We start from the raw sequence: 16,873 nt of genomic DNA, 5'->3' as shown, positions 1-16,873 counted from the left end.
CTCCCTTTGTAAGTCTCTCACTAGTGATTGGACTTCTCTTGGGAGCTGATGCCAAAGACAAAGTTATCTGCAGTTTGTCCTTTGTGCGTTTTACTGAAAAGGGTTTTTTGCTGGGCTGAGAATGTGGAAATAGGATAAAGAAACTAACAAATGCTTAGTTCACCCAAACCTTACAAAAGCAAATAGACAGGAGTAAAATTCCAGATCAGCAAAAATAAAGGAAAGGTTTTTATTAAAATATATTCCATGCCTGCCCCCTCCCCACATGACCAGATGCTACTGTGGAGACCAAGCTAAGTGATAAAAATGAGTTAATGGTAAATTATAAGGTAACATTTTGAAAAATATTCAGGTAAACAAGAGCTTAGAAACAGTTATTATTTATAACCTAAGCCATACCAGGCCTCCCCAAAATGTAACCCAGTTTTCTCAGATAATTGGACCTTTTGGGTTACATTTTTTGCAACCATAAATTCCCTATAATTGTTATCCTTACTCAGGTCAGCCTGGCTTTGGTGTAGTGTCCCCAGCAGCATGCAAGCTATATCTGGTTAGCAGTAAATATTTTAAAAAATCCTTTGGCTATAAATCAGTTTTTTTAGAAACAAAACATTATTAGGTTTCCAGGACTGTATTCTACTCTTCATTCTGATATATTAAAAAATTTATTAACTTTATGTGTTAGGTTTATATTCTGCTCACTCCTAAGTGAGGGTTTGTCACAAAATCCCTGGGCACAATGATAATGGACCCCTATCACTGAGCATCTACTCACATTATTTTATCTAATCCTCACAACTACCCCAAAACAGGGACTATCCCAGTTTACGAAGGAGGATGTAAAAAGTAAAGAGATTAAGTAATTTGTCTGCAGCCCCAAGGTTCCTAAAAGGTAAAGTGAAGCTTTGAACCAGGTAGAACTGTCTCCAAATTCAGAGGTTTCTTAATCAGCCCAAATCACTTCTGGCCATTGATGACCTGGGATCAAGGGAGGTTCTGGGGGAATGTTCTGAGAGGCAGGTCATGTCCTTTCGTACTCTTTTAGGTAGAAAGAGCCACTTTTCTCCACTCCTTTCTCCTCATTTGACACCGCCTACTTTCTAGTGGCAGCATTCTAATTTGAACCTAGTCCCAAATAGTGCATTTGGTAATATCCTGTTGTAGCTAAAAGTTGCACATAACTGTCTCTTCATTCCCACAAAGAAAGATATAATATATATTTCAATAAAATACACTGTTTGTAAATAGTATAATACAGTGTAATTATATTCATAATATTTATATTATATAACTTTGTATTATAAATACTTATATTTTATATAATGTTTATATTATTAGACATAATAACTTATATATTATATACGTTAAACCTTATATAATATATAGTAATATAAAAGACATTTGTTTATTGTATTTATATTACAAATATTTATATTTATTACAAATAGTATATTTATATATGAAATATCTGCATATATTTTATACACATATATGTATAATATATGTATTTTATAAAGCAATCTATATATATATGAAAGTCTAAGTGACTGAATGAACAAATAGCCAAACAACCAGTCGACCTGTTGCTATGACATGCACTGACCACCAGGGGGCAGGCACTCAACACAGGAGCTGCCCCCTGGTGGTTAGTGCACTCCCACAGGGGAACACTACTCAGCTAGAAGCCAGGTTCTTGGCTGGCTAGTATAGCAGCAGCAGCGGGAGCCTCTCCCACCTCTGCTGCAGGCAGTTGGTAAGGAGTGAGGGGTCTCAGACTGTGAGAGCCCCAGATTGTGAGAGGGATGTGTAACTGCTGGCAGGCGGACATCCTCCATGAGGTCCTGGACTGCAAGAGGGTGCAGGCTGGGCTGAGGGAACAACCACCCTTCCCCCCACACACACACACGCGCGCGTGCTTGCGAGTGCAGAATTTCATGCACCAGGCTTCTAGTATATTACATAAGCAATAAAAGCCAATTAGCTGTCTGCTGTTGATAGACAAATGTCACATGCTTCATTGGCTTTGCATGGCATAATGGTAAAGAATTGACACAGTTAAGTAAAGTACTAGAGGCCTGATGCATGAAATTCATGCAAGGGGTTCAGCCCTCACAGCCCTGGCTGCCTTGGCCCACGTAGGCTTGGCTTCATTCAGAGGGCTGTCTGGAGGGTTGTTCTGCTGTTTGATCTAATTAGCGTATTAACTCTTTATTATATAGGATAATTCAATTGGAATATAAGAATAATAAATCTCTGTATAACCAAAAAACTCTAGTCCCATATTATGGCCTCAAAATTAGAAAACTTCCTTAGCACAACAGTCTAACAAAATGAAGGAATTCATACATTTGTTTTTATGATATAACCCTGAGTGATATTCTTGGCATATAGTTTACTTTCCAAATTGGGGAACCAAGCCAACCTCCCTTAGCAAGTTTAGAATTGGGAAAATAATCCCTGTGTCAACAAAATAATACTGCCACTAGCATAGTAGAAGTTGAAATACACAGCACCATGCACAACCTAATATATCAATAAGAACAATAAAACAATGCCTTGTTTTAATTATTATTAAAAAGCTATTCAACGCTTGGCTTGATTTTATAAATCCCACCTTTTTTTATTGTAACCTATATAGGAGTACTAAGTAGTACATTGCTATTTATCCTGACCTCTCCAAACAGAACATTTTCAACTTTTGATTAAGTTTTGATTTTGTAATTGCCAATGTTGAATAGTTTTACTTTTTAAAAATAGTATTGCTGTACACTCACGCATCCTGAATTTTACAAATTCATGAATTTTGCTTACTAAAAACCTATCCCTTAGTATTGAAAATCATTTCCTTATCTAATAATAAAAGGGTAATATGCTAATTAGACCAGGCATCTTTCCGAATGAAGCTGGGGCCAGAGGGAAGCTGCCCAGGAACCAGGTGCCTGCTAGCAGGGCCGGAGGGAAACTGCCTGAGTCCTGGGGCAGAGGGAAGCCGGTGCCGGCAGCCGGAGGAAGGAAGACCTAGTCTTTCATGAATTTTCATGCATCTGGCCTCTAATATATATGTTAATCCTTACCCAAGGTTTGTTTTTGTGGTTTTTTTCCCTATTGATTTTTACAGAGAGTGGAAGGGAGGGAGAGAGACACAGAGAGAGAAATAGCACTGTGAAAGAGGCACATTGTTTGGTTGCCTCCCCCAACTGGCCCAACCAAAGCCGGGGGTGAACCTGCAACTGAGATATGTGTCCTTGACTGGAATCAAACCTGGGTCTCTTTAGTCAGCAGACTGATGCTGTATCCACTGAGCCAAACTGGCTGGGGTCTTATAGTGACATTTTTATTGTCCTGCTAATTGTGATTTCACAATCAAATATGTCACAAAAGTCAACTAAATTTGCTTTTAAAATTGGTTAATAAAAAGAGCCAAAAAGTCATTTGTTTAAAAATGTTATATACTAGTGGTCTGGCGCACTGATTTGTGCACATTGAAAGGAAATTAATTAGAAGAGGTATTTTAATATTGCTATTCACCCTTTCTCTATAATAGAAATGTCAACCAAATTCACGATCAACAATGACAGATGGAAACAGACACGTGTGATTGGCGCCAGGGAGAGCTTTAGATGTATCACACATGCTCGAGTCAACTTAGCCTTTTATAGATATAGAATAAACTTGCTTAATTAGACCTGCTTTCTGATTTAACTAAACTTTTTCCAGTCCAGTGAAACACTTCAACTTCTCTTTCAGGTAATTGTCAGCAACACAGCAGTAAATATCAACAGGAAGCCAATTATTATTGTAGATCATGCAGGGAGAACAAAGGGTAAAATATTTAACTGCAGCAGTGTTTCACTATATTCTACACAGTGAGAAAAGGTCCATCATTTCTTACTTCTTTTCAGTCAGGTCAAGTTTCTAAGCTCTCTAAATCTCCATTTTCCAGCTAATAAAAAGAGAATAGGATTCCATTGAGTCTCCTATCTATCTACTCCAGGATTTCTGTTAGGATCAAATGAGATGTGGCACAGGAAAACGCTTCACAGACATTAGGCTACAGTGTAAAGTGTTTCCACCTGGTTACAAAGCAAATCGTGCTTCTGGGCTGAAGAAACTGCAAGGAGGCTAGTCACTGTTAGGGAGAGGAACATGACGTCATTACCTGCCGCTCACATCAATCATTTCCGGGCCGGCTTGGGCTGTGGGCTGCATTTTGTGCCATGGAGCCTTGGCAGCATTGACTGCGATTTGGTGGTCTGTCACTCCAGGGTGGTGGTGGGGCCTATGTCCTACTTGGAGGAAGCAAAGTGTTGCTTTGTAGGTGCCAGGTGGGCGGTGCCATTTCTCTGCATCATGGCAGCTCCTGCATTGAGCATCTACCCCCTGGTGGTTAGTGTGTGTCATAGCAACCCATCAGACAGAGGGAAGGACACTTAGCATATTAGTCTTTTATATGTATAGATGGCTCTGCTAGTGTAGCTCAGCGATTGAGCATTAACCCCGGAAGCAGGAGGTCACTGGTTCAATTCCCTGTCAGAGCACATTGGCATGCAGGAGGCATCCAATCAATTATGTTTCCCTCTCATCAATGTTTCTATCTCTCTATCCTTTCTTCCTCTATTTCTAAAAATCAATAAAAATGTAAGAATTATATATGCACACATACATAATGTTTATAATATAGTAACAACTTTATAAATCAAGAAATGTACTTAATTTAAAGAATCCCCCTTATAAATGTAGACTAGAAAGCAAAAATCCACCTAATAACTATATTTTCTAATCAATCCTTCATTGCTCATTCAATAATATTCCCCAGTTACTTATTATGTAGGCAATGAGCTTTTCTCTATTCCTGAGAAGTTTACAGGTAGAAGAATCAGTAAATAATTGTAAATTTGGTATGTTAAATGCATTTTGACATAAATATGTGCAAAGGACGGAGGAGGAAGAAAAGAAAGGATCTGTGATACTTTGGTATATAGTAAAGAGGACACAAGACTGTTAGAGAGAGCAGCTCAGAGAATATGAACCCTGAATTTTAGTGTAATTGTTATAAATGTAATCTCTGGTGCTAGACTTCCTAATTCAAACACAGTTCTTATACATCCCAAGTTCAACCTTGAACAAATGACCTGTCCTTTGTCTTGATTTTCTCCTCTCTATAATGGGCACATAATAGTAACTACCTCAAAGGGCTGGCTCTTATTTGGCATGCGATAAATGTTAGGTATGGTATAGTATTAACTTGGAAGGGTGAGAAGACATTCACTGGGAAACAGACATTCTATGGGGAAAGTAAAGCATGTACAAGGTTATAGACAAGTAGCATTTCAGAGGCTATAGACTGACCTGCACATTGAATGGTAATGTTTTGGGGCAGAAGCTAAGACAGGAGAGAGAAGCTAGGGCTAGATGCCCAGGGCTTTGTCTCATGTGCAAAGGAAAACCGTTGATTGTTTTGATATAAGATAGATGCCAGATATAAGAATTACAAGCTCGGTAGAAAGGTCTGGACTAGAGTTTTGTCCTCTTTCACATGGCACATATACATTTAAAATCATTATGTCATCCCAGTGAATTGACTCATATCATTCTGAAATATACTTTTTAAATGCTTCTTGCTTTACTGTCTACTAGAATTTTCTCTGATGTAGTATAGCTTCCTTTGCTTTCTTTCAGTTCATGTTTGCATGACTTATTGTACCACCTCTTCACTTTCAACCTTTTGCTATCTCAAAGAATATATTAGGATTTTGTTTTACTTTACCTTTCAGTTGGAGGATTTACTAGTAATCTCTTTACATAGGATTAAATTGCAAACATTATTGGATTTAAACAGACCATTGTATTACTTAGTTCCTGTTGATCCCACCTGTTCTTATGTTTTTAAATTATTATTTCTTGCCTTTTTTAATTGATCAGTTTTGTTACTCTTTTAAACATATATTACTTGTACCGTTCTTTATTCTTCTTTTGGTGATTATATTAGAGATTACAATATTAGAGATTACAATATTCTTGACTCATTAGAATCTAACTTAAAACTAGTCCTTTTACTACTTCATGATAAGTCAAGGACCTTAAAAACTTTTAAATTCATTTAGCCACTTAGAGTCTTTTTTGCTATTAATGTTAATTATATTAATTCTATGTCTATTTAAAACATTTTCATTGTCTTGTGCAATAAATAATACTTACCATTGTTGTTTTTTTCTTTCTGAATTTCTGTGCTTCCATATGGAATCAATTTCTTTCTTTTAGAAGAATTCCATTTAGTGGTTTTTTATTCATTGCAAACTTCTGGTAAAAACTTGTCTTGGTTTTTCTGAAAAGGGCCTTTTTTGTCTTAAATTTTGTTGGATATTTTTTCTGAATATAGAATTATAATTTTCCATTTATTTTATTCAGCACTTTAAGATGCCATCTGGATTCTATTATTTTGGTTAAGAAACACTGAAGGGTACTCCCTGTGCTATCCATACTTTGGGACACCCAACCCCCATCACCATCCCATTGTAGAGTGCTGTGTTCCACAATGATCTATCACTGTGTGTGTGTGTGTGTGTGTGTGTGGGCGGGGGGGGGAGGGGGGGAAAGAAAAGAGGGGGAGAGAGAGAGAGAGAGAGAGAGAGAGAGAGAGAGAGAGAGACTGACTGACTATTTTGGTCAGGATTACCAGATAATAATGTGGTTTTAATTTGCATTTCCCTAATGGTGAACAATTTTCATCTACTTTTTTTGTCATATGTAAATCATATTTGCTGAAATATATATTCATCTCTTTTGCCTATTTTCTAATTGGGTCATTTGTTTTTTTTTACTATTGGGTTTTGAAATTTTTTATATATTCTGAAAAAGTAATCTTATGTGGTTTACAAAGATTTTTTCCCCCAATCCATAGCTTATCTTTTCATCCTCTTAAAGGCCTTTCTTAGCACAGAAGTTTTTAATTTTACTAAAGCCTGGCTTATCATTTTTTTTTTTTTTTTTTTTTTATGTATCATGCTTTTGGTGTCAATGCTAAGGACTCTGCCTACCCTGAGGTATGAAAGAGTTTCTGTTCTGAATTTATATAAAAGTTTCATGGTTTATATTTTATGTCTGTGATCTTTTTGAAGTGATTTTTGTTTAATGTCTGAGGTTTAGGTTGAAGTTAATTTTTGCCTCTGGATGCCCAATTTCTCTAGCACTATTTGTGGGAAAGACTGTCTCTCCTCCATTTGATTGCTTTTGCACCTTTGTAAAAAATCAGCCGGGTGTATTTGTGGGTGGGTCTATTTCTGGGTTTTCTATTCTGTTCCGTTGATTTAGGTGTCTAACCCTCCGCCAATATTGCACTGTCTTGATTACTATTGCTTTATAGTAAGACTTAATTTGAGACAGTCTGATTTCTCCTCCTTTATTCTTCCTTCTCAAGATAGTTTTAGCTATTCGAAGGCATGTGCCTCTCTATGTAAACTTTATGTAAACTTTTTGTATGATGATGGAAAACTCTTGCTGGAGCTTTGATAGGAGTTGCATTATACCTATGCATCAGTTTGGGAATAATTGCTATCTTGGCTATGCTGAGATCTTCTTTGATTTCTTTTATCATTTTGTAATTTTTAGCACATAGGTCCTATATATGTCTCATTGTGTATACCCAAGTACAGCATTTTCTTTGGAGCAATTGGGTTTTTTTTTGTGTGTTTTTTTTTTTAATATATTTTTATTGATTTTGTACAGAGAGGAAGGGAGAGAGATAGAGAGTTAGAAACATCGATGAGAGAGAGTCATCGATCAGCTGCCTCTTGCACACCCCCCACCGGGGATGTGCCCGCAACCAAGGCACATGCCCTTGACCGGAATCGAACCCGGGACCCTTCAGTCCCCAAGCCGACGCTCTATCCATTGAGCCAAACCGGTCTTGGCTGGGTTTTAATTTTGGTTTCCACGTGTTTATTGTTAGTATATATAAATATGACTGATTTTTTTGGGTGTATTATTTTTATATCCAGAGTTTTTGCTGAACTCACAATAAGTGTTCTAGGAATTTTTGTGCAGATTTCTTGGGATCCTTAGATACACAAATAATAGCAATTTCATTTTTTCCTTTCCAGTGTATATTGTTTTCCTTGCCTATTCCACAGGCACAAATTTTAATGCTATGTTCAAAAGATGAGAAAAAAATATTTTTGCCTTGTTTCTAATCTTGGAAGAAGAGCATTTAGTTTTTCACTATTGTCATGTTAACTGCGGAATTTTTATAGATACTCTTTATCAAGCTGAGAAAGTCGTCTTTAATTCCTTGTTTGCTGAAGTCTTCTTACCATGAATGTGTGTTGGATCTTGTCAAATTCATTTTCTGCATCAATTGGTATGGTCATATCATATCATTTTGCTTAGTATCATTTTTGAAATTTCAAAGTTGGCAAGAATGATTTGCATGAAATGCCCTGAGACTAATGATACACGCTTATGATGGTTTAAGTAAAACTGAAATAACTCAACACAAATTAAAAAGATAATGAAATTATCATTATCCTAAATTCCTTATACATTGCATTGATCTTTTCCTAGAGACTAGCTACTAGATGCTAAATAACTTTCCTTTTAGTAAATTACATTTCTTTTAGTTTTTTATTTTTATGCTTCTCAAATATTACCAGACTAAATACATATTCTAAGTTAAAGTAGGCTGAGTTTCAATTAGAATATCTAAAATGAGTCAAATCAGTGACGTTAGTTAAAACAAGCCAATAGAACTTTGAAAGGAAAACAGACAACTCATGTTTAAAAAAACCATTAAGATTTTATTCTGTATAACATAAATATAACACCTAAAAGGTTGCATATAATGGAGATTGGTGAGTAGAATAATAAATACAATTTATTTTTAGATAAAAAGACAAATAGGTTCATGTGGAATCTAGTTGAATTTAAAAAATGAATTCACTGCTTTAGGGCAGTTGTGTACCAGGTTTTGAAAATCACAAGCTCTCTGTGGTTCACCCCCATTTCCCTGAGGCAGCAGCTTACAATGCTTTTATGTCCTGCTTCCTGTGTATTATTGGGCTTCCTCCAGCTACAACCTAGGGCTGCAGCTGGCTCATGGGAACAGGAAAATGCCTGAACTCAGGCCAGTGTTTGTCCTAAGTATGCCAGCCATCTACCATTTTTCCAGGTGGTGGCTGCCCAGCGATGGATAGAAATGCTATCCAAAAGGCCTCAATAAAATATCAGCCACAAATATGTCAATTCTCAAAATAACTATTCAGAAATGGATATGACTCCACAAAGCATTTGAGATGATTTACTTAGATAATATAGCCCTTTCTTACATTATCAGATTTCTCCTGGCTTGAGCTTTACTATGAAGTTTAATAATTGGAGAGGAGTAATTTAGGATTCAGTTACTGATTTTTAATTAAGTAGATCTTGACCCAGATCTTACTGCGTATTCTGGGTTCATATTTCCAATATTTTTGTAGCCAACCATTTTCTTTCTCTGAAGAAGTAGTTATTTTTGCAGAAGTGTTTCCGACGTGGGGAAGAAGGTTAGAGTGACATTATAGATTGTTTCTGACAAAACTTGACTGATGGAGGAGCCGCTGATGGATGGAGTTCACTAGTTGGTAGAAAATATGTAGTAACAAGAAAGATGATGGATTTATGGTGCTAACCCACATGCTGAGGTTAGGATCTTTTACTAGTTTTTTAAAAAGAAATTTTAAAATATCAATACAGCAAATAAATATTATTTTCTTATGTATGAAACTATTTCATAGTCAGTGTTCTATTCTACTCAGCTATTGTTGAAATATAGAAATAGTAATGTGATAATAATACTTTTTGTAAATAACCCTTCTTTTGTTAATATTAATCTTTATATTTCCCAAAGACACATGCTTATAGTATTTACATTTTGCATAAGAGGAGCAAGAGCACAGAGCATTTGTACTATGTTTAAATGTAAAAATGGGACAACATCCTATATAATGAAAGGATAATATGCAAATTGTCCCCTCAACTGGAAGTTCCACCAGAGGGTGGGGCTGGCCAATCAACCACCCACAATTTTAGATCAGACTTGACTAGAAAGTACATTTTGACCCTACTCCTCTGACAAAAAACTTTCATGTGGACCCCATTGTCCACAGAAAAAAAGTCTAAATGTCAAATTCTGTACTCTGACATTTGAGGCCCTCACAGCTGGCCCCTCCCCCAATAAGTCCCATCCCCAATTGTGTATGAATTCATGCATTAGGCCTCTAGTACAGAATAATATTGAATGCAATTAAAAAAACATTTTTTAAAGAGTGGGGTAATCAAATCAATTATAACAATTTTCTGTATCATACAAACACCAAAAGGTATTTACTCATATGTGATTTGTTACTCATACATTTACTTCAATAATTTGACTATTCACCCATATAGTACTATATTTGTTCATATTTATATATAATATGAATTATATAATTCACTAATATAATGTTTTATTTACTTAGCTATAGGCACAATGCATGAAACTCATGCACTCAGGGTGGGTGGAGAATCCTCAGCCTGATCTGCATCCTCTCACACTTCAGAAGCCATCGGTGGGACATCCTTAGTGCTGCCACAGAGGCAAGAGAGGCTTCCACCACAGCCTCTGTGCTCACCAGCTGCAAGCCTGGCTTCTGGCTGAGCAGTGCTCCCCCTGTGGGAGCACACTGACCACCAGGGGGCAGCTCCTGTGTTGAACATCTTCCCCATGGTGGTCAGTGCACATCATAGCAACCAGTCATTCTGTTGTTCAGTAGATTTGCATATTAGCCTTTTATTATATAGGATTATTTGACTACTTTGGAAGGGGTTATCTGTGATAATGTTAGCTTTTCACTCTCATTATTTTCTGTGTATATTTTAAGAATTAAGCAATGTGCTTTATTACAGTTTGATTACTCAAACAAGCTACTTATTAGTCAGTTATTGCCACATAAGGGCACATAACAGACCATCCAAATTTTAGTGGTTTATGCCCAGAGCATTTATTTTTATCACTCATGGGTCTGCAGACTGGTTTGACTGCCTCTGCTCCTGACTGTAGGTTAACTGTGGTTGGTTCCAGTCTCCAGGCTGGACTCACGTCTGCTCTCCATCCACTTTCTCTTTCACAAGCAGTCACCCGGGGCATGAGCTCTGGGTGAATCACAGGAGCACAAAAGGCCAAGCAAAAATCTCAAGTCTATTAAGGCCTCTTTCCATAAAGATTCTAATGTCTAACGCAAGTCATATGACCAAGCCTAACATCAAGTTGATGGAAAAATATCCTCCTCCATTCTAGTGCACTTCAAAGAGAGAAATCAATGACAGAGGGACTGAAGGATTAAGAATCATTCAGTCTACCACTCAGTCTATGCCAATACATGCCAATGATTTATGGACTCTTGCTCGGGGGGTCCTTGGAGGGAGAAGGGTGTTTCTCTCTTATGACAGCAGTAGTAGTGGTGGTAGTAGTAATAGTATTGTATAAGTGTGTTTATTGGCACTTACTGTGCCCCAAAATAGTTATCATTCTGCCCTTAGTAACTTATTAGTAACAATAAACAGTAGTGATAAAATATATAACTTGAATTTTTAAAAACAGTATTTAGTTTTCTGGAGCTGATGTAATAATAGAATTAAGCCAAGCAGCGTCACTTTCCTGTATGAAAACCTCCAAGTCTTTATTGCCCTTGCTACCTCCAGTCCTACCTAGGCAATGTCCTCTTACCTGGCATCACCTCCTGCAGTCCTCTTCCCCTACATGTACACGCTACTACCAGAAACAATTTTAGATCAGACTTGACTAGAAAGTACATTTTGACCCTACTCCTCTGACAAAAAACTTTCATGTGGACCCCATTGTCCACAGAAAAAAAGTCTAAATGTCAAATTCTGTACTCTGACGTTTGAGGCCCTCTATAGAACAGCTCTTCCTGTTTCCAAACCTTCTCATTATTCTCTTTCATGTACTCTGTTGTTTCACAAATAGTATTTTGTTCTTCTAAGCATATAATGTAAATTCTTGTCCACTTAACCTTTGGTTGTGAAGTGCTGTCAGCCTGGAATGGTCAGCACCAAGCACACCTCTACCTGGTCTTGTCCTATTTATCCTTCAACATTCAAATCAGATGCTACCTCCTCTTTGAACAGTCTAGAATGATCCTCATAGCCCGAGGTAATTTCCTCTTCTTGCTAAACTCGCAGGACTTTTCTGCCTCCTTTATGGCATCTATCAATTTCTAAACTGGACTACCATTATTTATTCATAGCATTGCTCTTGGACTACTATTCATCTTTTTCCCACTTCAATACTAAATATATTTCCTTCACTATTAAAACAATATTTATTAAATTAATAAATAAATGTATCAATTCATTAATACCTTAAGTAATTGTTCTCCCCTGTTATGAATGTCATTAAGCTTATGTGGTTTCCTTAAGTAACAATACCAAAAGAAAAGCTCCAATTTTTTTACTTTGCAGGCAGGCCTGTTTAATATGAAAAGGATTATCAGAATTATTCCAGGAAGCACTGCACATTGCTTTGGTTTCAGAATAATTTTGTCCTAGATACCACCATAAGTGGAAATATCAGAAACTGGGCCATTGGAAGACTTTCAGTTCCTAAAAACGTCTGACTGTGCCCATAAACTATAGTTTGACCTGAGTTAGGAGCGATTCATAAGGCAGTCTGACCTACTAAATAATGTCTCTGTCCACAACACTGCAAGTTGATAGCCTTTGCCTCTGAGGAGGGCTGCCATTGTGCACATTTCCTGCCAAGTGCCAAGTCCAAAATCTTAGCGCCCCCTAATGTTGAAAGCAACCCTTTCACTATTAAAAGCTAAATAAATGGAATAGAATAAGTGAAGGCCAAAGTCAGTGAAATTTAACTTTGAAAGTAGTAATGATCTATTGAATATGTTTGTGTAGAATGAAAGATTTGTGGACACCAGTTCTAGTATTTAATCCCTCGTCCTCTTATGACTATTTTGTGCTTAATACATCCTCACTATTTCAGTTAAACTTGACCATAGCTTTTCTTTCTTTTATGTCCTTCTTAAGTCATTTCTGAGGCATTGGCTTAGGCTATGGAGTGGATGAAACTAAATCCAATGTTCTGAGGATTTTCCATGTTTTTTCATAGTAGATCATTTAGTCATCTCATGGGTACTTTTTTATCCCTCTTTTTATTCTAAATTTAAAATTTTTTTATTTCAATGTAGACTTTTTTCTTCACAAATCAACTTCTTCTTTAGCTCTTCTTTGTTTCTGGAAAGGGGAAAAATTAAATTTAGAATGTGATGTAATATGAACTAGAAGTGCTAAATGACTCGCAGCCTCTTTCTGACAGATAATTTAAATAAAAGGTTTTTTGGGAGCCAATTTTCTTAGCATGTTGGGTAAATTCTTCATAAATTTAGTTTTCAATTGGATAGTGTTCATAAAAGCAAAACACAAAAATAAAACATGTTCACAGTTTCCACCGGTTTTATTTTGCAAAACACTATTTTCTATAAAATTGGATTCTTTGAGTCTAGAAAAAGCTTTAATAAATCACATCAGCAGGTCTAAAAATGCACATAGAACCAACTATGATTCCCCACTTTCTAAGCAACTCTGTGTGAGTGAGAAGAAAGGGACCGGGAGGGGGGGAGGGGCGTGAGAGGAATGGAGAGGAAGTAGGTAATGAAGAAGTTAAGGACAGTTAACAACAGCACCTGCACAAACCCACTGAAGCAAGGCAATAGCTTGACATAGTTATAAACGTGTGAGAGAAAGAACAATATGAATTTTAAAAGCCTCCATGTGGAAACTAAGATGTGTTCTCCTCAGTTTTCTTAGTGATGTCTTTGTTTTGACACAGGGCCTCAACACGGATGTGGTGGCTATCTGACCGAGACCAATAACACCTTTGCATCTCCTGATTCTGATGCAAATGGAAGATATGACAAGAATTTAAACTGCATATGGTTCATAATTGCCCCTGTAAACAAACTCATTAAACTCACCTTTAGTACGTTTGCTCTGGAGTCAGTATCTACTTTGCAAAGATGCATTTATGACTATGTAAAGGTAAGGCTATTATATTTCTTAACAGAGTATTCAAATCCAGACTTTCATATGGTATATTCCACATTTTGCTATACAGGAGATTTTGAAAATTGTGAGTACTGATAATTTTTTAAATGACCTATACTTTAATGATATAATGTACTAGAGGCCTGGTACCTGAAATTCGTGCACTTGGGGGAGGGGGATCCCTCAGCCAGGCCTGCTCCTTCTTGCAGTCCAGGAGCCCTTGGGGGATGTCCGACTAACATCTTAGGCCTACTTCCTGTGGGGAGCAGGCCTAAGCCAGCAGTTGGACATCCTTAGAGCTGCCTTGGAGGTGGGAGAGGTTCCTGCCACCATAGCTGTGCTCGCTAGCCATGAGCCTGGCTTCTAGCTGAGCGGCACTCCACTTGTGGGAGTGCACTGACCACCAGGGGGCAGCTCCTGCATTGAGCATCTACCCCCTGGTGGTCAATATGTATCATAGTGACCGGTCATTCTGCTGTTCAGTCAATTTACATATTGGCCTTTTATTATATAGGACTAGAGGCCTATATAACTTTCATGCAAAAATTCATGCACTAGAGGGGTGTCCCAGAGCCTGACCTTTCCCCTCTTACAGTCCGGGAGCCCTCAGGGGTGGGAGGTGACCCGGCGATCAGGGGAAGACCATACCCCATCACACTTCTGCTGCTGCCAGTGATGGCAGCGCAAGCCTCAGCTGGCCCTGGTTACCTGAGCCTCGGGCCTCCCTGGCAGCTGGGCAGCCACCATCTGAGGCTTGCCTGCACCTCAGGCCTGCCCTGGGTGGTTGGAGGGCTGAAGGGACTGGGGGACTCTGGAGGCAGGCACCCTGGCAGGGATGAGGGAACTGGGCATCTTGTGGCTGTTGTACTGCTGTCTTTGAGGGCAAGGCAGCAATTAGCATATTCCCTTTTTATTGGCTGTGGGCATCACCATCTTAGAAGACAGGGTAACAATTAGCATATTCCCTCCTTATTAGATGTGGGCGCCGCCATCTTTGAGGGTGGGACAGTCAATTAGTATATTCCCTCCTTATAGGCTGTGGATGCTTCCATCTTTGTGATGACATGAGGGTCAATTAGCGCAGTCCCTCTTTATTAGATAGTATAATATTACAGATGCTCTATCTCTATATCAAATTAATCTTTAAAATGGATGACTCAAAAACTTTGGGTGGCTTCTAACATTAACTTTAAGAGTCACTGTTTATCCATTTCTCATAAAAAGATGATCTGTGGAATATGCTTGTATAGAAAGTGATAAACAAAGGATCTTTAGAAAACCATGCATATAAAAAACAAACCCTTAATTTATCTATTTTTAATGTTTATAGATTTACCTTTCATGTTACCTTTAGATGTGGAAAATATCTTAGTTCCAAAATCAGAACAGAATTTAAAAAGTATAATCTGGAATCAGGATTCCAGGTGAATTGTCTCACAGGGAGTGTCAGGAGTCAGGGCCCTGAAGTGAGATGACCTTTATGTCAGGAGGGTACAGAGATGGTAGAGATGACAAGTCTGGTGCAAGAGAAATTTTTAAGTTCAAAATCATGTTAGACTTTAAAGAAATAGTGTGTGCGTAGTTTTAAACAGGGAAGGAAAATTCATAGGTGGAATACACATTTGTGCCCTTAATTATATACTGTCTCATATTTCACGACGAAAAGCTCCAAACCTCAGGGAGCAGAAGAATGTCAGTGCTATTAGGAAGAGAACATGCTTTTTGTAAGGGTTCAGGGCAGTTTGGATCATAGCAAGGCAGACGAATGACATTGCCGGTGGGCAGAGGATGGAGCAGAGCTCCAGCGAGAGAACAGAGCAGAGGGGAGGGAGCAGAGGAGCCCTTCTGACATCAGGGGAAACAGCGCTGTCATTTAGGGGAACAGCCTGGAGCTAGACAGCCAGGTTCCCACTCATCTCCATGCAAGGTTCACAGTGAGGCAACTGGAGAGCAAAAGACAAGAAACATGAGTCATGAATAACAACAACCAGGAAAATACACTGAGTGGCCAGATTATTATGCTCTCTGAATGCATAATAATCTGGCCACTCAATGTATATCCTATATAATAAAAGGCTAATATGCAAATTTTCCCCTCACCAGGAGTTCGACCAGCAGGCAGGCCGGCCAACCGCTCATGTCCTCTCCCCCTGGCCAGGCTGGCTGGACCCCACCCATGCACGAATTCATGCTGGGAAGGTTGATAGGATTTATTTTCAAGATCCATTTCCATATAGGAGACTGTGATTTGATAATGTCATTAAAACAATAATAACTTTAAGACACAAATAGCAATATTGAAAGCAAAGAGTTACTTTCTATCTTTAAGATATAATAAAAAGCCCTAACCGGTTTAGCTCAGTGGATAGAGCATCAGCCTGCGGACTGAAGGACTCCAGCTTCGATTCCGGTCAAGGGCATGTACCTTGGTTGCGGGCACATCCCCAGTAGTGGGTGTGCAGGAGGCAGCTGATCGATGTTTCTCTCTCATTAATGTTTCTAACTCTCTGTCCCTCTCCCTTCCTCTCTGTAAAAATCAATAAAATATATATATTTTAAAAAGATATAATTAAAAAAAACAATCTGTTCAGATCTACCCTTATTTTACTTCTTGGGAAAGCAATTTTGCTCACTTGGTAATTTTTCAGCTTATACCAAATGGGCAGATAAAAGAGCACCCCTTGGAATGGAAAGCCTGGAGGGGACTTTATAAAAGAGATTCTCTGTGATAAATGGGACTTTTGATTCCTTTTATATTATTTCTTGGATATTATAATCAAAT

At 38.0% G+C, this 16,873-nt stretch overlaps 1 protein-coding gene across 1 annotated transcript in view; it reads left to right on the top strand.

Annotated features, from left to right (window-relative positions):
• CUBN (cubilin) overlaps positions 1-16,873 on the top strand; it is a 291,544-nt gene that overhangs the window by 253,094 nt on the left and 21,577 nt on the right. Inside the window, exon 60 of the mRNA XM_036459129.2 lies at positions 13,877-14,085. Within this exon, the coding sequence (XP_036315022.1) occupies positions 13,877-14,085 (209 nt within the window). The remainder of the gene's footprint in view (positions 1-13,876; positions 14,086-16,873) is intronic.

This window comes from Pipistrellus kuhlii, unplaced genomic scaffold (assembly GCF_014108245.1).
Source record: "Pipistrellus kuhlii isolate mPipKuh1 unplaced genomic scaffold, mPipKuh1.p scaffold_m20_p_1, whole genome shotgun sequence".
Taxonomy (NCBI): Eukaryota; Metazoa; Chordata; class Mammalia; order Chiroptera; family Vespertilionidae; genus Pipistrellus; species Pipistrellus kuhlii.
The sequence above is the reverse complement of the archived record's forward strand: the minus strand, read 5'-3'. Positions and strand labels throughout refer to the sequence as shown.